A 24,170-nucleotide genomic window follows, 5' to 3' on the forward strand; every position below is an offset into this window, starting at 1 on the left:
GTGGTGCAAGTCCCTGGCTCCACTGGTTGGGGGTCTGGTATAGAGGAATTTGTTGAGGTTAATGCTGCGGGTTTCTGAAGTCATTGCAGAGAATCCTGAAGCTGACTAAGCAAAACTCAGATCCCTTGTCTGAAAGAGGCCATTGAAGCAGTAGACAACGTAGAGGTCAATTGGTTAGCCAACAATCCTATGTTCTCTCTTTCTATCCTCCAATGCTCCATGGAGACCAGGTGGTGACGGAGTGCGAAGAGGGGGTTCTGCAAATTGAGGAACTGGTTTACCCGGACAATGGATTTTGGCAATGTCAGTGTGTTGTGGAAGCTACTCTGAAAATGTTTACCAAGCTACAAATTACTTCACACTGGAAGTTAAGCTACCCTTTAGAAAAATAGTTTATTTAACTGAAGTTAAAGTTCACTACATCCAAACTACATTATAAATCATATCTCAATCTGAAATGTCAGACTACAAATTGCAAGAACATAATATCACTCTGGAGTCAGATGTTAACAGAATGTGTAATTTGGCCTAAAACACGAAAAGTGAGAATTAAGCAGGTCTAAATGCCTCAAAAAAGAAATTCTTGCCTACTTCACCCATATTTTATTTTTGCAAAAAAAGTTGTTCATAGTTCCAGTAGTTAGCTATACTGCTACATGACCAAAAAAAAGTTCTTAACTACTGAAAACACTACCTAGATTTGAATTTAGTTTAACTACCACCATGCTACTGCAAAATGTATTTAAATTACTAGTTTACCTATATGTAGTTCACTACTCCCCAACACTGGCTACTAATTGTATCCCTTCTGTTTACCAAGATCACAACTTTGAAAAATGTGTAAATGCAGATTGATTAAAAAAAAAAACACAGCCTGCTTCTTCTCCCTGTTTAACTTATAGGTGGCAGTGGTTCCTAAAAAGGAAAAACCCAACATTGCGATTCACCATTTACCTCAAGTTTCATTTTCCAAGCCTGGATGAATGCTTGTCCTCACAAAGTTGAACATGTTCAAAGGCCCAATAAACTCAAATGCAGGTCCTGTTTCTCCACAGTCCTATGTGAGAAGGTAATCCAGGATATCTCTGTTGAGTGCACCACAGCAGTGGAGTAGGAGATGAAAACAATTGTCTCAACCTATTGGATTTCATACATGTACCACAGTAGCAGCCTCTGACTGTGTGGCGACTGGAAGGATGGTAGACCTGGTAGCCACACAGTCCTGGTGCCACAGGTGCTCTGCCAGGCAGTTCAGTAGGGGGGCTACCTCACCCAGGTTACTGACGTTGCTGACGTCACCCCCCATACGGAACACAGGCAACCCCCAGACCTCCTGGAACCGAGTCACCTCTCTCTCCGTCACATCTGTATGCATGAACAGGTCAAATCTGAGGTCGCTGTCAAGAACAAAGAATTCTGGGTAGTGGATATTAGTCGGTCACAAAACGGTCAACTACACACACACACACACACACACAAAGGGAACAATGTAAGGATACTTGGTGCCAACAACCAATTTCACAACTCTGTCGCAAGATTCAGACCCTCTGGCGATCTGATTGGACAGATCATCGAAGGACACTCGGTCAGTAAAGGAGAAGAGGAAGAGGATGGCATCCACCTGCTCCTTACAGGACTGAGATGCACAGGAAAAGGGAATTATATCATTTTTGTTCATATGAATCACCAAAACATTGTGCCGTTTTTTTTAATGCTACTATGCTTTTTTTCTGTGCTAGGTGAAGCTTGTGATACTTCAAGCATACCGGAAGCAAGTGGTCAAATCGGCGTAAGGCGTTCTCTCCACAGTCCCATAGCTGCAAGCGGAAAAACAGAACACGACCGCTCTCCCTCAACTTCACAGGCCAATATACCACTGTGGTCTCAATGCCTACAAGAACAGTTGTTACTTGAGAAACGCCCTGTAGCACATGTTAATTTAACCCACAATATCCAGGTATTATGCCAAATGTTCACAGCTGCACTAGGCCTACCTGTAGTTTCATAGTGCATGTTGGGAATATTGAATCCAGCTAGACGTGCAGCAAGAGCAGTCTTCCCCACCCCACTCTTTCCTGATAGGAAGATCTTGTAGTGAACAGTGTCCACAGACACATTAGGGGGCATCACTATAGCCTCCAGAAGACCTGGAAAATTGTTTGAAATATATTTGCTGTATTAAAATGTAAAGTTAATGAATCAATATAAGGCTAACTGTGTACGGTATAATGTATGGATGATATACAAGCATGGCAACTTAGCAGCTACTAAGTCAAGAAACATACCAAAGTTTCTACGTTTTTTCTTGTGTAGAATCCTGCTGAAGAACTCCTTGCTATCTGCACTTCGGTGCCAGTCGGCTACAACAATCGACCCAGGATCGAGGACTTGTGCCATATCGTGTGGTTCGACTATGCACTGGCGTGGCATCTATAAAGAATCTGCTCTATGCACGTCTACAACCCCATAAGGAGTCCCTGCATGAGTACCCGACCGGACCACCTGCACCTTTTGAAGTTCATGAATTATATTTTAACACACATTGACGTTACCGTAGCGCTGCGCGACTAAATTGTGAGAACAGGAGACTAAAAATGAGCGTTGTTACCTTGACACCCAACCCAGCGTCTCGTCATCAACATTAAGACGTTTCTTTTTCTAAGTACTTCCGGGTCACGGAATTTCCCTACATATAAGTCACTCACGTAAGTAGAAAAATGTAATTAACTTGTATTTAAAAAAAAATAATATATGAAAAATTATTGTCTAAACATTAGCATATTTGTTCATATTTATCGAACATTTGCAAGTCAAATAAATGCCTTCAATGCAAAACACTTTATATGAAAAACATATTTCTTATAGAGAAACAAGTATTATATGTGCCGATGTAAAAGTGGGGTTGGGAATACTCAGTGGGTTCAGTAGAGTCTATATATGGTGTTATTTCATTGGGGACTCTGGTCTAAATACCCAGCAACACTTTCTACTCCACCAACTCCATAGCCCCCAATGCAATAAACTGTACGCCTATAAATGATTGATTTATAGAGTTATGAATAAAGTATGCTTTCTTTAAACCAAATGTACTTGCATTTCTATTGACTTTTTGAATACACATATAGTATGTTGTATATTTTCCAAAGTGTCCACCAGAAAGAAGATAATAAGGCATTTGTATTATACATTAAAGGTATTTTGGTATGACAATGCGTCCTATGACGCAGTGCTATATTTGTGTCCAGGCACCCCATTTAAGCTGTTTGACCACAATAAAAGTCCAGCAACACTTCCTATGACCTTGCTTTTTGTTTAAACTCGCCTGTTTTGTGTTCTAGGGACACTAGTGAGTAGACTTGACTGGACACACAATCGATTGTTTTTCCTGTACAGTGCAATTTGTTTGTGCAATTAAACAAAAATACAGTAAGACTTTTCTTAAACATTACATTTCAAAATTGCATCCTTGAAAAATAACAACAGTAAATTAACAAGACTCATAAAATAAGCTTATATTTTTTACCAGTAGGCTATTATGTTATTTACATTAATTTACTTAAGCTCCAACCATTTCTCAATATTCTCCACCTTATAATAACCGTTCTGCTGCTGTGACGCTAATGACAACCTACTTCCTGCAACAACAAAAAAATACTTAACTTCCGGTTACTTTCAAAGTAAAGGCAGTAATTTAAAATGTTATTGACTTCCATTGCTGGTGTTTGATTTGTTTATTCTGGAAATTATCTTAGAGGAACTGACAGACGTAACATTAAATAATAAACAAACATTGGGCTATATTAAAATCATTTAAAACATATACCAACTTAATGAATAAATTAGGCACTGCGGAGCACCATTCCCGGGGGCCTCATTCAAGAATAGATGTTGTCCTAAGGACATTATGCCCCACCCCATTCCCCAAGTTAGAATTTAATGTGAATTAAATTAAATTAATTATTTGAATACAATCATCTGAATTAATGCAACCAGATCTCTCTGTGTGTGTGTGTGTGTGTGTGTGTGTGTGTGTGTGTGTGTGTGTGTGTGTGTGTGTGTGTGTGTGTGTGTGTGTGTGTGTGTGTTTAAACTTTTTCAACGCCTCCCACATCCTATGGAAGACTAATTTCTTCTGGCTTTGACAGTCAGAGTCAGACAGCCACCACTGTTTTCCAATGAGGTTGTCACAGACATGGGATCCACATCCCCCGGCAACTGGCACTTGTGGGCAAAAGTGTTCCTAACCGTGCCATCCTCTGCTAGCTGGTGAGAACAAATGATGAGAAGAGGAGGAATGTAAGGGAGATCAACAAAAAAACAAAAAAACAGATGTACATTTGGTAACAAAAATAACTTATACACAAAAAGTGTTTGATGTACCGGAACTTCAGCTCACCTTCTCCGCATAGACTTCTATAAGGTTGTTTGACGATGTGATGATGACATCCTCTGGAGAGTATTCACTCACATCCACTGTGAACAGGTACATGTCTCCCATCGACTGGATCGTCCCCGTAGGATGAGAGTGGCCTGAAAATAACAGCCATTTACACCTCTGTTACCCCTCAGATGCACACTCACACTGCAGCTAGTTTTCATCCTCACCACAATTAACTGTAGTATTACATAAGCCCCTCTATTTCTTATCAATGTCTCCTGTAAAGTTAGTCATAACACAGGTAAAACAACACATCTTCTGAACGGACCTGCAACTTTATTGTTATTGTTGGAACAGTGTGAGGAAGATCCTAAATTATTGTGGGAAGTTACCTTGAGTTCTCTCCATGCGGGATTTTGAAGTTGAAGTGAGGAGGTAGATGGTGGAAATGGCAAATATTCAGCAGTTTTCCACTGTATTAATCCGCCCAATGCTTTACTGTGAGGACACTTCACTGTCCACTACGCGTACCGTCTTTTATACTGTGTGTGAGATGGAGTCTGTTTTTGTTGGTGTGTGTGAGGCAGGGTGGGTGAATGTTTTGCTGCCTGGATAACCATGTGCAATATTTATCGTAGGAGAGAGAACGAGAGCTGGGGGCCAGTGGCTGTCGTTTCCTACACCTCTATCTCCTCTATTCATCTATCTTCATTTACCATTTAGGTCCGTCCAGAGCGCAAAACGGCATATTCTTTTGAAGAGGTACATAACAAGAAAAATAATAAATTAGCCCACACATTTGGACATTAATAAAGGTTTGAGATAGCATATACAGTGGGGCAGAAAAGTATTTAGTCAGCCACCAATTGTACAAGATCTCCCACTTAAAAAGATAAGAGAGGCATGTAATTTTCATTATAGGTACACTTCAACTATGACAGACAAATGAGACAAAAAATTTGAGATAATCACATTGTAGGATTTTTAATGAATTTATTAGCAAATTATGGTGGAAAATAAGTATTTGGTCACCTACAAACAAGCAAGATTTCTGGCTCTCACAGACCTGTAACTTCTTCTTTAAGAGGTTCCTCTGTCCTCCACTCGTTACCTGTATGGCACCTGTTTGAACTTGTTATCAGTATAAAAGACACCTGTCCACAACCTCAAACAGTCACACTCCAAACTCCACTATGGCCAAGACCAAAGAGCTGTCAAAGGACACCAGAAACAAAATTGTAGACCTGCACCAGGCTGGGAAGACTGAATCTGCAATAGGTAAGCAGCTTGGTTTGAAGAAATCAACTGTGGGAGCAATTATTAGGAAATGGAAGACACACAAGACCACTGATAATCTCCCTCGATCTGGGGCTGTTGCTGGGCAAGATCTCACCCCGTGGGGTCAAAATGATCACAAGAACGGTGTGCAAAAAATCCCAGAACCACACGGAGGGACCTAGTGAATGACCTGCAGAGAGCTGGGACCATAGGAACAAAGCCTACCATCAGTAACACACTACGCCGCCAGGGACTCAAATCCTGCAGTGCCAGACGTGTCCCCCTGCTTAAGCCAGTACATGTCCAGGCCCGTCTGAAGTTTGCTAGAGAGCATTTGGATGATCCAGAAGAAGATTGGGAGAATGTCATATGGTCAGATGAAACCAAAATATAACTTTTTGGTAAAAACTCAACTCGTCGTGTTTGGAGGACAAAGAATGCTGAGTTGCATCCAAAGAACACCATACCTACTGTGAAGCATGGGGGTGGAAACATCATGCTTTGGGGCTGTTTTTCTGCAAAGGGACCAGGACGACTGATCCGTGTAAAGGAAAGAATGAATGGGGCCATGTATCATTTTGAGTGAAAACCTCCTTCCATCACCAAGGGCATTGAAGATGAAACGTGGCTGGGTCTTTCAGCATGACAATGATCCCAAACACACCGCCCGGGCAACGAAGGAGTGGCTTCGTAAGAAGCATTTCAAGGTCCTGGAGTGGCCTAGCCAGTCTCCAGATCTCAACCCCATAGAAAATCTATGGAGGGAGTTGAAAGTCTGTGTTGCCCAGCAACAGCCCCAAAACATCACTGCTCTAGAGGAGATCTGCATGGAGAAATGTGTCAAAATACCAGCAACAGTGTGTGTAAACCTTGTGAAGACTTACAGAAAACGTTTGACCTCTGTCATTGCCAACAAAGGGTATATAACAAAGTATTGAGATAAACTTTTGTTATTGACCAAATACTTATTTTCTACCATAATTTGCAAATAAATTCATTAAAAATCCTACAATGTGATTTTCTGGATTTTTTTTCCCTCATTTTGTCTGTCATAGTTGAAGTGTACCTGTGATGAAAATTACAGGCCTCTCTCATCTTTTTAAGTGGGAGAACTTGCACAATTGGTGGCTGACTAAATACTTTTTGCCCCACTGTAGATTCATGCAACATAAACATGGTGGATGTGAAACGTTGAAATGGATAAACACACTATGTGTTAATAATAAGTATTACATTTAGAAACGTTCTATAATTGTTGTCCAACTCAAAATGATGAGTCAATTGTTCATTGAAGAGGAATGAACGCGAAGCCCCAGATACAGGGAATGTAGCAGGGGCTCAGTAGCCCGTGATGCATATTTGATGAAGTACAGTAGAGTGGAGATGTGACATTTCAGACTACCATGGTACAGTCACCAATTGACATCGAAGCGGACTCTGCTTCGACAACCGTATTAGCTAACTGTGTTATTTGAGATTGTTAATTGGATTCATTCTGACGTTTCTTGATTTTAGTTCTGGATTATGTGTGTGCTTGTTTGACGTTTTACCGCACTGTTAGGAGCTAGTCAAACAAGCATTGCACTGCACCTGCTATAACATCTGGTAAACTGTGCACACAACCAACTTTGATTTGGAGGGTGGGTGTCAAGGAAAACTCAATTTCAATTCATCTATTTCAATCAAACATTCTTGCCTCTTTTTAACGTGTTTCATGTACCAAAATGTATTTTCTGCTCGTTGATTGAATTCAGACAAGCGATTCAGTCCCAAGGCAACGCTGATGTTGTTGGACTGAAAAATACATATTTACAAACATGTGCCAGATCAGTGTCTTTTTTTAATAAAACAAATATAATAAATACAAAATACAATAAATATTAAATAATAATGGAAGAACCACTATAAGACTAGATGGAGGCAAACTGTAAACTAGAGAAATGAATGAAAAATGAAAAAAACGATTTGAAAATGTAGGAGAAAAGTATATGAGGTGGATTGCGGTCGGAATGGAACCTATAAAATCAAACGGAAAAGATAAAGAGTATCGGATCTCTTGCCCTGAGCGGAAATATTCCAAAGACCAATAAACCTGTCATTTTGAGCAGACAGGCATTCTCATCTATCCATCTGTTATTTCAGAGCCTCAAATCTTTATAAAAAAAACTAATATGAGTCCAGAAGTCACTGGTGGAATAAGTGAGTGCTTGAGGAGGAGGGAGCCCTGGTCCTGGAATGCCTTAGCTTGAATGTCTCTTGTTTGTCAGACTTCGAGTTCAGAGAAAAATACAAAGTGGGGCCATCCTTCCTGTTCCCGAGTCATCACACGGCCATTTCAAAAGGCTGTGGTTTCCTAACTGCCATTATACAGTATTTCCACACTTGATTATATAAAACGTTCTTGATACATGACTTTTTCTGTAACCTGTAACCAGATCTCTCAGTGTCTCTTGTCATGGGGTACTTCAACGTTTTTACACGCCATTTCTGATTGGCTGGCTGGCGGGGTCCTCTTCAATCATGCCGCTGATCAGTCTAAAGCAGCGTAGTTCTGACATTAGTACACCCATGCTCAACCCAACTTGCTCCATTAAGTGTGACAGTGAAATGAGATGTTCAGTGCAGTCCTATTCTGGGGAATCTCAGGCTGGGGGGGGTCTCACACGGCAAACACTGTACTGCAAGCACTAAGTGAGCTGATCTGGTCTTTAAGTCCAAGGATGCTGTAGGCGATTCTCTTCATGTGACCTGGTAACCTCACGCCAATGTTCCTGATGTCACTGCGAGAGAAGGCAGATAGAGAGAGGAGCTGTTAAGGGAAAGTATAAAATATGATTGCCTTTGCGACTTCCGACCTGAACATGACACAGCAAAATATGGAAAGTCATATATTCCGTTGGAGCCGAGTACAATGATGCTTTTGAGGGTGGGGCAGTGAGGAATGGTATGGGGTAATGAGATGGGCGGGGTGCGGGGGGCCGGGCGGGAGGGGTGCAGCATTCAGTGAATGAGAGTGTCGCATTCCATTACTGATCGTGTGGCATACCGGACAACAAATGCTTAACAAAGATCTGAATACTTTTACTGTATGTTCAAATGTGGCAGGGTGCCAACTAAGCCCTGCAATGTGGTGAGGATGATGCATCTGTGCCATGTGGTCACTGAACATGTGTGTAGTACTTACTCATGCTTCATGGCCAGCACCTGCTCCATGGTTGTGATTCCAGCGCAGGCAAAGCTCTCAGTGTACTGGCTCATCTTGATGGACTCCAGCCATTCCGGCACAGACCTGAAGGGGGAGCCGTCACAGCCACTGGTGCTGGGGAGGCGGATGGACACACTGTGGGGTAAGAACATGGAAATATATTGGTAAGTAAGTGTTACATTTACAGTATGTGATTTGAACAAGATAAACTGTCAAGTCCAGGGGAGATCAGCTTCATTCATTGGCATCTTACCGGGGATCAAAGTCAGCGATGGTTTTCAGAGACTCTGGGCTCCGGAGCAGTTTGTCCAGGATGTTAACGATGTCAGGGAACCGGGGTCGTTTGGAGCGATCCTGGAGCCAACACTGCAGCATTAGCTGGTAAACGGTGGATGGACAGTCCATTGGCGCAGGCAGCCGGAAGGCCTCGTTAATTGCCTTCATCACCTGAGGAGAGGAGGAAGCGGGGTTTGGACTGTGTTCTCCCAGAGCTTGTGTTTATTGCCCACTGTTGTCTTAGACCACGCCTAGGCCAACAGACTCTAAGAACATGTTTTGTGTTAATGTGTGGACACTTTTTTTTTTAAATAAAGGAGAGCCGCACACTCTAGGAGCTCAGATGCAAAACATGTTTAAGTCCAACGTTTCGACAGACAAGCTGTCTTCAACAGGGTATAATGTGAGGACACTAACAGTTTTATGTGAAGAGGGACTGTGGGAACTATTTTGGCTTGGTGGCCTTGAGTGGGTTGTTTTAAACACTATGCACCCAGAATAAATACCCAGAGGTGATGCATCAGAGGCCTTGTGTTTATCCAAACCTACAGCACCCTGTCATTTCCCTGAGACGTGACAGATTAAGCGTAGGACCTACCTCATGGTTACTCATGTCCCAGTAGGGTCGCTCTCCGAAGGCCATGACTTCCCACATGACGATGCCGAAGCTCCATACGTCGCTGGCCGAGGTGAACTTCCTGTAGGCGATGGCCTCAGGGGCGGTCCAGCGGATGGGGATCTTCCCTCCCTGAAGGAACAGCAACAAGAACACATCATAAGAATGAGACTGAAAGGAATGTTTTCACCAGCTATTACTAACGTAAAGGTTTCAGGAGGCTCACTGATGGCATTATTCATCCATTGTTCCCAATAATATGTAAAGACATAACTAGGCTACAAATTGCAAAGCACATGGTAGATTGTGATACCCATACATAAGCATCAGTACTAAGGAGGGTTGACTCACGCTGGTGGTGTAGGTGCCCTCGGGATCGTCTTCCAGCACGCGGGACAGGCCGAAGTCAGACACCTTGCACTCCAGGTTGCTGTTGACCAGAACGTTGCGGGCAGCCAGGTCTCGGTGCACGTAGCTCATGTCAGAGAGGTACTTCATGCCCGCCGCGATGCCACGCAGCATGCCCACCAGCTGGTACGAGGAAATCTCCCCATCGTGGTCCTTTAGATAGTTGTCAAGTGCCCCATTCTCCATGTATTCCGTCACAATCATGGCATGCTTGACTGCTTGAATAAATAAATAGAAAAGGGGCAAATTTTAGTTCTTCATGTCAACGAATGAGGCACATGGATAGGAGATGGGAGATATGGGACTCTGCTAGATAAGGACAATAACTCACAAATGACTATTCAGTGACTCAGTAGAGGATCAATCAGTAGTCAATCAGTGGCCATGTCCCAAATGATACCCTAGTCCCTTTAGTTCCCATAGGGGTCTAGTCAAAAGTAGTGCACTATATAGGGCATAGGGTGCCATTTGAGACACCACCAGTTTCTGAGAGCAGGGACTCACACTTGGTGACGACTCCCTCCAGGCGAATTATGTTCTGGTGGGAGAACTGGCCCATGATGCTGGCTTCACTTAGGAAGTCCTGCCTCTGCTTCTCTGTGTAGCCTGGCTTCAACGTCTTGATGGCCACCGCCACCTCTCCTCTCCCTGGAGCCTTCATCAGACCGCGGTACACCTCACCGAACTCACCTGAGAAACGGAAACGCACACAGAGATGAACACTAATACAGCAATCTTCATCTTGAGGTTTAGGGGATCGGAGAGATCTGTTCAAAATGTTACTGTAAACTGTTTGGACATTTACCGGCTCCAATGACTTTTTGCTTATTGACCAGACTGGGATTAATCTCGCTGGCAAACTTCAGGATAGCCGTGTTGGGGTCCTCGTACGTGTGTGGGTCAACGTAGGTCTTCAGGGGCTTCAGTTGATCTTGAGGAAGTGCGAAAGACAATTAGTGAAGGCGGTGGAGATGGGAGATAATCTCTTCGGGTAGGACACGTCTCTAATCTAATCTAGGTACATATTCACGGGTGATGTGGTTCTTACCTGAACTGGAGAAGTAGGGGTCCTCTGATCGCTGTCGGTGACGGAAGTTCAGTCTCCTGTTAGGAAGCACAGTAACTATCAGGACTGGTCAGACAATAGGCAATGCTAAGGCATTCATATCAAGGCATCCCTAACTAAATAGCCTAGAGACCCATAAACATGCTTCCTGTGGTGACTAGACAAGTTTAGCTAGAGCCACGACGTGGCTTTTCATTTCGTCTATCCCCTCTCAGGGTTGAACCGCGTCCATCCATTTTATCACAGGCAGGCTGCCGGAGTGGAAAGGGCAAGTTCATTTTCAGCCACAGACTCAGTCAGCTACGGTTACAGTTTTCAACAGCTACTCTGGTAAAAAAACATCTTACAGATGGCATGGCATTACATTCTCAATCAGCTCTGGCCCGTGAGCCACCCATAATCATATACTATCTTAGGACAGAGGGATATGATAGCAGTAGTGTGTTCTAACCGTTTGTGTAGTAGTAGAACGACTACAACAACCAGCAGCATGATTCCTCCTCCTACTACAGCTCCCATGACCACCGTGGAGTTGCTCTGGATCTGAGACTCCGCTGAAAACCCCCAGAGAACACAGTTAGACCACAACACACTCGAGTGGCAAAGAAATCTTATTTGGACATTGGAGAAAAATAACAGTCTCCAGTTTCTTGGGCACTTACCCATGGGCAGGGTCTTGAACTCATGCTCCATGCTGTAACTCCCTGGTTTCCCCTCTGGGCTAAGAGCCTGGACTCTGAACATGTAGGCCGTGCCAGGGGAGAGGTCACTGATCTGCACCAAACTCTTCTCAAGAACCAGAACTGTGTATGTGGTGACATCACGCTCACTGTCGTCCTCCTGCGCGGGACAGAGAGAGAGAGAGGAGGACTGAGAGGGGATTCACTATAGAGCTACACTAGTACTATTAGACGTGCTGTGTGTCAGTTTCATGTGGGACTGATATGGAGAGATAGAAGACAGAGAGAGAGAGAGAGAGAGAGAGTGCCTTTGTATGTCTTACCTTCCTGCGGTACATGAGTTCATAGCGGTGGTTGACGTGGGATGGTGCTCGGCGGGACAGAGCCCAGGACAGAGACAGACTGGTGGTGCTCCGCTCGTCCAGACGGATGGACGTCACCTTGGGGGGATCAGTGAAGTGCAGAGCGGTGGTGATGGTGCTGCTGGGTCTCTGGCTGCTGTACTGAGACACTCCGCTGCGGGCCTCTACAGTGAACGTGTAGTTGAGATGGGGCTCCAGCTCGCTGACTGTCACCACGGTGTCCTGGAGGTCCGTGGGGTCGGGCTGAAAGCGGACCTTCTCCCCACACGGCACACACAGGGCCCCGGCGCAGCGCTCGCACACCACGCTGTAGCAAATGTCCCGGCGGCCTCCTGTCACCAGCGGCGGGCTCCAGGACAGCTGCAGCCTGCCGTCCGCTGACAGAGTGGTGGAGGCCAGGTCACGAGGGGCGCTGGGCGGGGCTAAAGGAGGAGGAGGAGGCAAAGAGTAGACAGAGTTATTACGAGACATTCCGACATGCTAATACACCCGATGAACAATCCTCAGATTCCTCTATCACCACGACGATGATATAAAGACAATGTATTGTATGAGGGTATGAGGTAAACCATGGGTCGGCCACAGAATAACTGAAGGAAAAGCCGTAGAAGTGGCTAAAACCTTTGTTGGTGGTACGCCCTGCTGTAGCCGACTATCTGGCCATGGTTCTTACCAGAGCAGGCTGACGTAAGAGGGTCTGATGGGGAGCGGTAGAATCCCTCCGTACATGGACACAGGGAGGCGCCGGCTGTAGATGGCACAGTATTCTCCGGACAAACCTCACAGGATTCACTGAACAAGGACGCTTTAAAGGAGCCTGGCGTACACGCTGAAAGAGAAAGGAGGGTCACTATTAGTCCTAGTACAATATGTATAGACACATTGGGGCGAGAGCGATTCAGTTACAACACAACAACACGGTATCTCTGTCAGTGCCCTGGGGCTTGGAAGGAAACTCAGGCTGCGGTTCAACTGTAACCAGACCTTTGTATTTAAACAGAATGGAATAGGATTTTCCTGACGATTTGCTTCCACTTGTCCTTTCCATCCTCAGGTTCCATCCTCAAGTCACACTTGTCAACTGGATGCCAAGGAAACACTAAGCACAGCAGATAATCACTCTGTCCTTCCCGTCACTTTTGAACTATAAAATAAAATTGCATTTGTCACATGCGCCGAACACAACAGGTGTTCGACCTTACAGTGAAATGCTTACTTTATAAGCCCTTAACCAACAATGCTTTAAGAAGTTAAGATTTTTTTTTTTAAATAAGTGTTTTGTAAAAAGATAGATAAGTTTAAAAAAAAATAGAAAATAAAAGTAACAAATAATTAAACAGCAGCAGTAAAATAACAAGTGAGGCTATATACAGGGGGCACCGGAACAGAGTCAATGTGCAGGGGAACTGGTTAGTCAAGATAAATGAGGTAATATGTACATGTAGGTAGAATTAAAGTGACTAGGCATAGATTATAAACAGAGAGTAGCAGCAACGTAAAAGAAGGGTCTGGTTAGCCCTTTGATTAGCACTGTGAATGTAGACGTGGTTATTGTTTGAGGAGCCCTAGCAACATGGTTACTGCTGGCAATTTTTAATTGACCTGTAGAATATAGAGAAAAAATGTACCTTCCATTCCAGAACTTGTGGGGGTTAATGTGTGTGTGTGTGTGTGTGTGTGTGTGTGTGTGTGTGTGTGTGTGTGTGTGTGTGTGTGTGTGTGTGTGTGTGTGTGTGTGTGTGTGTGTGTGTGTGTGTGTGTGTGTGTGTGTGTGTGTGTGTGTGTGTGTATTGGACAGAAACCAGAATGCAAGAAATGCAATGCAACGTTTCGCTTCCTTCCTTCCTCTTTTCCTCTGATGGCAAATGACAACATGCCAGGATGGAGCAGGGGGAGAGGAAGTCTGGAGGAAGAACTGCTAGAGGGGAGATGTTGTTGAACGACTGTGTTGTTGGAGCCTAAACGCAAACGTTCTTTTTGTGGGATCGATTGTTTACTTTAAGAACGCGTAAGAATGGTTCCTTTGAGGTATCTCCTCTCTCTCTCCCTTTATTCTCATGTCTCCCCAGGGGATCAGTCTTTCATCTGGTCTCTATAGGGAAGAGGGTGACCTGTGATGGACAAGAGGGATCCGCCAGTGACTTAATCACTATGGCCGAAGGACCTTTGCGTTACAACCAGCCCCACAATAAAATAATGGGGACGAGATTTTGAGTTTGAGTAGGGGGGGGGGATTGAGATGAATAGATGGATGTTTGGGGGATGGGTTAAAGTCTAAAGTACCAACAGGAGTTCTCTCTGGGGAGTCACCCGGGGAGTGTGGGGGTGTATAGGGCCCCTCGCGCATAAGAAAAGGAGGCCAGCCTATTTCATCTGAAAAAGGAGCAGCAGGACTCCTGTCACGTATCAACGCACCCCCACCCCTATTCATCTATTGTGACTGGGTTTGGATTGAGTGGTGCCATAAATAAATTGTGTTGAATCATCAGAGCCCTTAAAACGGTGGCGTGCGCGTTGCGTATATCAGTGGCACGAGAGCAATCTTTCCAGAACGTTCAAGTCGCAGTGGGTTAAACTTCAGCGGACTAAAAGTATTTGAAAGATATGTGTTATTATGCATGTGTTAACGCGGTTGTTTGTCATTGACGCATTGTGTTAAGTGTCATTTAAAAAAATATATATATTCTTGCAAACTTAAGGACATTCAAATATCTGACTCAGATAATGCCTCACTAACAGTGGGGACCTTGGACTGAAACAACGCCTCACATTGTCCCGGTTGATCTCTTCATGTGCGGCTGTGCCCTTGATGAATGAGCGGTGGTGGCAGTGGCTTCTATTAATTGAATATGTGTTTTGCTCTTTGTGCCGGGCCATTGTTCTAACGAGTGGGAACGAGGATTAAAGAGCCCGTGGCGTGTGTTAACGACCGGATGAGTGGAGTGAAGCAGGGCATGTCATCCTTCTAAAAGCTGTCCTGTTGCTCCGCACTAATCCTCTTGACTAAATTACACTCCACACCTAACTAAGCACCCGGCGGTCCCACACATCTAACTAACCCAGCTCTCATGAGACCACCAACTATCCATGAACCACTAACTCCCCTCCCTCGCGACTTCACACAGAGTCATGGACAACCTGCTTATTTGAGTCAGCCCGGTCCAACATTCCCCTTTAATTCCTCGTTCCCAGCGGATCCTCTCCGGAGGGCCTTTGGTGAAATCCCATAAATACATTGTCATGGACAGGAACGTGTTTCTGCTTGACTACACAGAGAATGAGGATATGACTCGGTGTTATAAATCAGTGTAATAATTAACTGAACAAGTTTGTCACGTCCACTTTATTTGGCCATTTTCTGGACTTTCCGGTCGTTTCGTTTTTTTTGAAAGATTGGCCTAGGTCTCGATAGGTATTATGACAACTGAGTGTGTGCCCCCCCCCCCCAAATTCCCTAATACATTTTTTGGGACTTATTTGCTTCAGGCTTTGAGGCGTTATGACAACCGCTGTACAATAACCTTTCTCTTTTGTTTTTTACAAAGGTGACAAAAACGTGTTTCCTGTATCCTGATCACAAGGTTGTCCAGCAGGGTTTTGGAATCTGACTTTTTCCTGGTATTAAAACATACCCCTTTCCTCTCCAGGACTCCCTGACAATTTCCGCTTCAGGTGGGGAATTCTGGACCTGGAACATTCCTGAGCTTGGCCTTCCCCCTTTCGCCTGGAACTATCAGCCCCTTTGAAGTACTCTTCCTCAGGCTTAGAGCTATGGTGGACTACTTTCTCACTGTTTAGATAAATGGAAGTGTTTCTTCTCTGTCGTAAGGTAACAACATGTCAAACTATGAGCTAAATTGGTTACCTGGCCTATATAAATCTCAACTCTGGACCTCAAAGCCAGTTCCACTGCATTGTTTCATTGTTCCCCTCTAATCAGGGACTGATTTAGACCTGGGACACCAGGTGTGTGCAATGAATTATCAGGTACAGAAAACCAGCAGACTCCGGACCTCGTAAGGTAAGAGATGAACACCTCTGGTCTATAAACTACTGTAATAGGGAGTAAAAGAGATACAATCTAACTAGTTCTGTCACCCAAGGTGACTAGAATCTCTGGCTGCTGAACAAGGGAGCCTCTTGTCTGTCAGAAACCACAGACTGACTCAGTGTACCCTTCCTGACTGAGATGGGCGTGACAGCACAGTCCCTGTAATCTGTGGTTCACCGCAGCCATGGCTACAGGCGCACACAAATAGCTGTGTGGAGAAGACACATCACTCAGGTACTCTTCAGTCGGCACATCGAGCCACACTGCTCTCCTCAGTCAATCAGTACAGGAGGTGACGTGAGGGTGAAATAATTCCTTTCAGAAATCCCCACAGTTCACTGAGCATACAATCATGTAATGTTCCTCCCTCACTGTCTCTCCTTCCCCGTCTCCCTCCCCTCCCATGTTTCCTCCTGATAGCTTAACACACCACACCCTGGAATACCAAAGACATGGCGACTTCCATACAAACAATGTGAGCAAACATCCCATTTCAATTTCATTACCGTAGTGTGTTCTTTCTAGGAGTACTCAGTGTCCTTTTCAAATAGAACATTTAAAACATACAAATGTCTCTCATTCTACCAGTCTCCTCGCCTAAACCCCCCCCCCCAGATTGGACAGTTTATAAGCATTTGCACGTTCTTAAACAACAACATTCTTATATTTAAACTTAACACTCGTAAGCCTCAAGCCTCTATAGTCAGATTCCTCTTGTCCAGTTTTCCTTGTCTATAAAACAGTATCCTCCTCACCCACCTCATTCCTAAGTATGAGAGACAAACGCAGTGGAAAGAATGTTGGCCAACAGCAACAGGTATGATTACCAGGAGACCTCTTAACCGCAGTCAAAACGTTCAAAAACATCCTCTATACTTATTCATCTCTGACATATTCTCCCAGACAGTCCCTCTCTCTGTTCCTCTCCCATAACATGTTTGGAAATAGTGCTACAATCCTAAAACTCTGTCATTGGTGTTATAGAGCAACTTAATCGAAACAAAACAAAACAAACAAAAACTTGTCCAAAACACCTTCCCCTGTTTTCTCTAAATTCATTCCTCTGAATCGAGAAAAATGCACCGTTTTTATTTCTGAGGTGTTTGAAATCACTGAAGAAACTACAATTAACATTCCCATGCAGTCATTTCTCAAACCCAGTCAGGGTGGTGGTTAGGCCCTGTGCTTCTATAAATACAGCTACTGTTTAAAACTAACGCCCAATACAACAGAGCCCGTTTTAGGCCAACACTACAACAGGCAGAGGGTCGGGGTGTGTAGAGAGATGCAATATGTGAAGCCTGGCTGTAAGTCTTACCTTGGCAGGAGTCTCCAACAGCTTCGTAGCCTGCGCGACATTGGCACTGTCCCACGGGCACCACCCACTCTCCCTCAGCTGTGCAGTAGATGCGTGGGGTGGCCTGGCTCACTGCGTTCTCAACACATGTTCCCTCCACCTCCCTCAGGGCGTCCGCCACCGTCTCTGGGAAGGCGGCCAGGCTCTGCACGGTGGACGGGCACGTCTTGTAGTACACCCTGACGGAGAGCAGTGCCACGCACGCTCCCATGTCCTGAAAGGCCAGGTAGAAGCCCTTCCTGGATAGAGGGGCCACTGCCCGTGTCTCCACGTTGACCTTCAGCGCCCCGCGGCCTCGCGTGATTTCGTCCGGCGCGATGGTGGCCACTTTGCGGAACTGGCCCTTGCGGAAGATGGTGCCCACGTCGGCATCGGCCTCGGACATGTGCAGGTTGAAGGTCTCTTTGCAGGCGAGCGAGGCGCCGTCGAAGGTGTTGCAGTCCCGCATGACAAAGCGCAGCTCCACAGAGACGCGGGTGGTCCCTGGGCGCCGCTGGATGAAGGTGGTTCGGAGCCAGTTGTCCTGCTCCCCCGCGTCGATGTTACACACACTGTAGGTGTACAGGAGGGAGCCGTTCACCACTGTCTGAACTATCTCCCACTGAAACAGAGAGAGAACAGGGGTTGAGTTTAACACAATGTACAGGACAAGGGTCACTGTTGCAAAAGCAGCAAACAGAAGTGAGGGAACGAGGGAGAGGGTTTTAGAGAATGTGAATACCGTCAAGGGGGTTCTGTTCTCGTCAAGGATCCGTTTGCTGTTTTATTCATGAAACAACTGTTTGCCTGCTGAGAAGCCTATAAAATGCTCAAGCTTAATTTCCTGCTACTTTTTTCCACATGCCAGGGAAGGATTTGATCTGGACTTGTGCCGTGCTAAACGACGTGTGTGGCTTCCACAAACAGATGTGAGTGGCTGTGTGAGACAGACATAACACTAAAACCCAAACTCTTGTGGAATACCAAGCATTAAGGCAGTTAAACTGTTTTGTTTTTTTATAGGCTCATGGAAAAGACATGGCAGCGATATTGGCTACAATTAAGTCTGTTTTAAGAGAGAGAAAATAAGGAAACGCTTGCCTGGTAGCAGTATTTAAAGGCATCCATTAATTAAGCACAGAGCTTTAAAAGAATAGCCATCCTGAATTATTTTAACACCTCAGATGGCTGCCACAAAGGCATATTTCATTGGACCATGCACAGTGAGTGCTTTATTCCAAGTCTGTTTCGTGGACTTGGGAGAGCAGTAGGAGAAACTTAGTGTGTGCGAAGGAAGAGACGATAGATATAGATCAAAGACAAGGACAATGTGCATTCTTAACACTTCCACTCCAAAGTCAAATTGAAATGTGCTTCAAAAGTTTGAGGAGGTTTGGTGAGAAGGGGTGAAACATCATAAAACAGGGGGGGGGGGGGGAATCCAATAGAATGCATTGGACGATCTGTAAACCTCATGGTCACAAAAGAAAAGCAGTCAGCACACTGCCACTAACCACGTCCCGTTGCTTTTTTTAGACAGTCAACCACACAACTATAGATAGAGGGATGCCTTTCTCCCACACAACCCATCTGCCTTCCTTTCTTATTCCCCTAGTCTTATGTTCCACAGTGACTGACGGGAGCCTCCCACATTCATATCACCGCTTTATATCAAATAAAATAAAGTTTTTTTTTGTGGAGTACTGTAGGAATTATAACAACTTGTTGGCTCTATGCAAGAAAAGTGACTTCTGTCCTGTGAATTCAGATGCAGCTCTTACCCTGGAATGTATATGACATTCATGGTTGTATTATTAAAGGGTTGCTTTAAAACCAGTAATGGCTGACTTTGCGAGCTGCCACTCATTCCATCTTTCCCAGAAAACTATTCTGAAGGAATGAGAGTGAAGAAAATAGCTGGCATTCTACTCCTCTGGAGAGCAGAACTTCTGACCCTTTTAAAACATGCTACTTAAACATGTGGCTTGGAATCAACATTGTGTGGCATCTATCCTAGGTTAACCACCATTGGGTACTAGTAGGGGAAATACATCTTACGATCAATGTCATTTTTTGAGTCCTAATCGACCATCTGGTTAGACTACGGAAATCCTTATAATTCCTCACTTCAAGATGTAACTACTCACCCCTTCTTCATGTGGCCAGGGCAACCAGCCCAACTCTCCCCCAGAAGCTTTCATATCCAGCAGCACCTCTACAGAAAGACAAATAGAGAGCCCTATTAGAAAACATTCTTAATTCATATGAGGACATATGGTGTTTATAAGCAATTGAACATGTGTAGTTAGCAATGTAATTAGCAATGGACTCTTCAACTGGTTTATCAAAGTTACTTTGTTTCTCTGAGCCAACAATTATTACAGTAGAAATACCCAGAACTAGATTAACCGAATAGGCCCAATATCATGCCACCCACTGCATTGAAGAGGACATGCCCTGGCATGACAAACCTGATTAAATAAACCGTCAACTATTAATTACTATATGTTTGGATGAAGAAAGCTGAGAAAAGCGTGGGAAGTTAAAAAGCATGATAAAGGGAGTGAAAATAGTTGGGATCATCCCTAAGAACCAACGGAAGTCCGACACAGCCTACACTCATATCCCCTCTTTCTTCAGTACAAGACCCTGTCCACTCCAATATTGAAACTAAAAGCTTCTTATAACCATGTGGAGTAATATTCCTTCCTTGAAACCTGATCAAATAGCAATATTACCTAGTTTTAAAAATGAAGAATACTGAGAATGATCATTACTGCATGTTTGAAGTAGCCAAGTTAGTTTACACAGTAAATTAGCCAGTGTTGATTTTTTAATGTTACATTTCTAGTGTTGATTCAATAGTTAAATTCACTCTGTAAGAGTGAAATTAACACTCAGTGGTCTAAAGATAATCCTAGTGTTGGTGTTAATAACCAGAGTTATTGTCTTACACTGTGGAGAGTAAAACAGTCCCATCAAAACCACACCCATCAGTGTCCTTTCCCAGCATGCTCTACTGCGAGTAGATTTTTTAGGATTGTTTTTAATGTCTGTGTTTTTGCATGTACATTGATTGACTTATTAATGTTATGGATCACAAAGGCAAATATATCAGTTAGTTTGATTTATTGCACTCGTTACTGATATGGTTGTTCCAGTTTAAATGGTTTAGGTAGTCTCCTTTATCAATTTCCATTATCCTGACAGTCATTCTGAATGCAGGTGAATAAAAACTACAACTTTTGAATATCCTAATTATGTCTGGATTCCAACAGGAATTACACATCACTTTGCAAGCCAGCATAATGTGACTTGCAGGCTGATATGGCCTGTAAACCAGGAGTTTCCTAACACCACTGAGTTGGGATAAAACTAGGCCATTAAAGTAAGGTGTATGTATGATATACGTCATGTATATTGTCAGAGTTTAATTTCAATGATAGCATACACCTAGGAAATCATTTGGTGAAAACCATAGGCCTTTTAAAAGAACAACCATGCCTGTGTCACTAACAAATAGAGTCATGGGTGGTAACTCTACAAATGTGTCTTTACTCAATACTCCATTTCATTATATTGCACTCCAGAGTTGAGTGAAATACTAATTAGTTTACTCCAGTGTATCGTGAAATCCTTAATATTTCATTCCAGTGCATTGTGAATTTCATGCAGCCAGTCTTAATGTACTCTGTATAGGGTTACAGAAACACTGTCTAAATGTAAACATTTTAACACTTTTGAAAGTGTGAACATCACTTTGTTGAAAGTGGATGCATATACACACTGCAAAAGTGTTCAAATCAACACTAACAGCGAGTTACTTTCACACTTTTGATTTGGCTGTGTACAATTTACTGGCTTTCTTTAACTCAACAAAGGCTAATTCTTAGACAATTTCTAAACAATTTACAACCATCTTCATCATTTCACCATGTTCAACAAACAGTACATTAAATATTTTTCAATAGCCTATGGAATTGTTAGAGGGGTCTTTCCCCACATTGACAAGTTAGCATAGGAATAATAACGCACTGAAATTGAAATAAAAAAATATTGTGAGGAGAAAAGCTTAAAGTTAACACTGTATTAGCACTGTAATATACAAAACATATACAATAATATTACAAGAGTGCCATGTCACAGCCCAATCCCCCAACTCATCAAACCTCACAATCATGTGGGGCCACAAAGCAAAGCTCTTTACATACATAATTTAAGACGAAAAATGTTGCACTTACGTTCTTTCGATTGAAGAGTAATAAACACGTGGTTAATAAATACATACAAAAACAAAGAACAACAACGAATACGACGGAAATCCATTTCTTTAACTTTGACGGGAATTACTCTGTGTGCGGATCTCGTAATATCGCCGAACTTCTGTGAGCGCTACCGTCTACTGCCCTTGTTACAGCCGAACGTCCCATTGAGAAACAGGTGGCGTCATGAGCTCCGCCTTTGGGAATGTGGACTCAATCCATATATGGTATGCCGAAGGGTGGGGTCATCTCATTAGACTCTGAACTACCTGTGTAGAGCGGATGTGTATTCAGTGAAATGACTGTACCCCGAGCATTTCGCTTTTTTATGAAATGAATAATATTGTGCTGTCTATTTGTACATTTCCTTCAAGAATACACTGCACACGCACATGCATACACACACACACAGACTGTTCTGCCTCAGAATAATGTTGATACAATATTCATTGTATCTGTATTATATTCTTATCAATAGTAATAAATAGCATGACAACTTGTCTTCTCACCTACTATTAGTGCAGTAAGAGAGAACATGAGAGTCCAGAAACCACTGGTTTTTACTTATGATATTCTTGGCATGTGTTATAATTCAGAAAAATTAGCAAGCTGGAGGACCGACTTACAAATAGTTGGAAGCATCTTCAACAATCCATTTTTCCCACGCTAGGAGAGGGAGGGGTCAAGTGTGTGTGTGGGGGGGGGGGGGGGGGGGCGGGGGGGGGGGGGGGGGGGGGGTATTGGTATGAATATATGACTACTAATGAGAGTCTTCATAAAGAACCTCAGAATTTGGGTATGAATATAGGGACACAAGAAAAGGCATGAATAATGCCATCACCTAGCAACTCTTATCTGAAAGAATTTCAGAGTCAAGTCCTCTTTGTGGCGTTGCATGTACTTGGACAGGAGAGACCCTTGAGCTGAGAGCCAAAGACAAACGGCCATCCTCACAAAGACATGGAAAAATCAACTGAAGAAAACAGATATGTTACCATACATGGACATTAATCACACAACAGGAGGAATAAACATTGTTGGGGGAAAATGTATTAACAAGTGAAATGCTAATTGGACGATAATGGTGCCTTTTGGACTGTGCTTGAAGGACGCAGACTGTCAGTCATTACACCAGAATGCATATATAACATGATTCATCCCGTTTACGACGCACCATAAACACACATGGAGGTCCTGTTGAGGTCACGTGATAGAACATTTAGAAAGAATAAGAGCCTATATATCATTACTAGGCAGGTTTCCATTGACCCGGGTTTATTAGACAAACGCAATGTCACAAAATGTTTCATTGCGATGTGTATTGGAAACGGCGCATATAGGAGATATTTTCTAAAGATCTGCAACATTTCTATCTGTTTGACACGGGTGGATTTTTCCTTTGTCAAATGTTCTTCATTGCGACAAATGATGATGGAACAGTGTTTTTTACAAATAAATTATGACTGATAATTTGAAGGTGGGGGGGTGGCACGTGATGTCATCACGTAACTATGAAGCTCCACTCCACATTTAATTCTAAATGCCTACTGCTTGCTAAAACCATTTTTAAACTTTAAAAATAATGTTTGTTTGCTGACTTTCAAGAATGCCTGAATTGCTTCACCTTGCTTTTCTGGTTGCCTGGCAAGTTCCACCATCCAATTATTTCAGATCTATATTAGTGAAAGTTCCACCATCCAATTATTTCAGATCTATATTAGTGAAAGTTCCACCATCCAATTATTTCAGATCTATGTTAGTGAAAGTTCCACCATCCAATTATTTCAGATCTATATTAGTGAAAGTTCCACCATCCAATTATTTCGGATCTATATTAGTGAAAGTTCCACCATCCAATTATTTCAGATCTATATTAGTGAAAGTTCCACCATCCAATTATTTCAGATCTATATTAGTGAGTAGTTTCACCACGGCACAGACTGTGGCAATATGTTGGCACATGAGAATGATTAGAATATGGCAAATATTAGTCAATTATTGCATTTTATCAATGCTGGCTTCCGCGGGCTACCCGAGACATGAAACAATTAGGTGTGAGGGCTTATAGGCTGTCGCCTATTTATTAATGCACAATTTGCCTAAATGGGTAATGGAAACTCTTCAACCACTTCAGTTTTATTCGACACTGTAGGTTTTTGCTCAAAGTTTTTAGGTGTCTGTGTGACATCATTTTACTGGCAGAAGATAGTTAAATGGAGACGCACCATCTATTTCTAAATGTTATCTGTTTC

The 24,170-nt window shown here is 43.4% G+C and overlaps 3 protein-coding genes across 5 annotated transcripts; all 3 read right to left on the minus strand.

Moving 5' to 3' along the window:
* Positions 1-377: 377 nt before the first annotated feature.
* Positions 378-2,667, minus strand: cplane2 (ciliogenesis and planar polarity effector 2). Of its 2 annotated transcripts, none has more exons than XM_021609311.3 (5): positions 2,286-2,667; positions 1,995-2,147; positions 1,767-1,891; positions 1,500-1,636; positions 378-1,388 (listed from the first exon to the last, which is right to left on the minus strand). In XM_021609311.3, exons 1-5 carry the CDS (start codon positions 2,428-2,430, stop codon positions 1,148-1,150), a joined length of 801 nt encoding a protein of 266 aa, XP_021464986.1. In that variant the 5' UTR covers positions 2,431-2,667; the 3' UTR covers positions 378-1,147. The 2 variants fall into 2 exon arrangements, with proteins under 2 accessions (XP_021464986.1, XP_090097002.1); XM_090240876.1 differs by having other exon boundaries at positions 1,767-1,817; positions 2,286-2,648.
* A 1,040-nt stretch (positions 2,668-3,707) lies between these two features.
* LOC110527797 (heat shock protein beta-7) lies at positions 3,708-4,954 on the minus strand. Its single transcript, XM_021609312.3, has 3 exons — positions 4,771-4,954; positions 4,397-4,530; positions 3,708-4,263 (listed from the first exon to the last, which is right to left on the minus strand). Exons 1-3 carry the CDS (start codon positions 4,784-4,786, stop codon positions 4,123-4,125), a joined length of 291 nt encoding a protein of 96 aa, XP_021464987.1. The 5' UTR covers positions 4,787-4,954; the 3' UTR covers positions 3,708-4,122.
* A 2,519-nt stretch (positions 4,955-7,473) lies between these two features.
* Positions 7,474-22,091, minus strand: LOC110527798 (ephrin type-A receptor 2). 2 transcript variants are annotated; one of them, XM_021609314.3, is made up of 15 exons: positions 21,898-22,091; positions 19,804-19,871; positions 17,639-18,278; positions 12,943-13,098; positions 12,231-12,691; positions 11,890-12,067; positions 11,679-11,781; positions 11,210-11,265; positions 10,967-11,092; positions 10,666-10,851; positions 10,105-10,376; positions 9,736-9,885; positions 9,115-9,308; positions 8,841-8,996; positions 7,474-8,436 (listed from the first exon to the last, which is right to left on the minus strand). In XM_021609314.3, exons 1-15 carry the CDS (start codon positions 21,980-21,982, stop codon positions 8,316-8,318), a joined length of 2,952 nt encoding a protein of 983 aa, XP_021464989.1. In that variant the 5' UTR covers positions 21,983-22,091; the 3' UTR covers positions 7,474-8,315. The 2 variants fall into 2 exon arrangements, with proteins under 2 accessions (XP_021464989.1, XP_021464988.1); XM_021609313.3 differs by having other exon boundaries at positions 10,105-10,379; positions 21,898-22,079.
* Positions 22,092-24,170: the final 2,079 nt, after the last annotated feature.

Source organism: Oncorhynchus mykiss, chromosome 7 (genome assembly GCF_057628025.1).
Source record: "Oncorhynchus mykiss isolate SJ-2025 chromosome 7, ASM5762802v1, whole genome shotgun sequence".
Taxonomy (NCBI): Eukaryota; Metazoa; Chordata; class Actinopteri; order Salmoniformes; family Salmonidae; genus Oncorhynchus; species Oncorhynchus mykiss.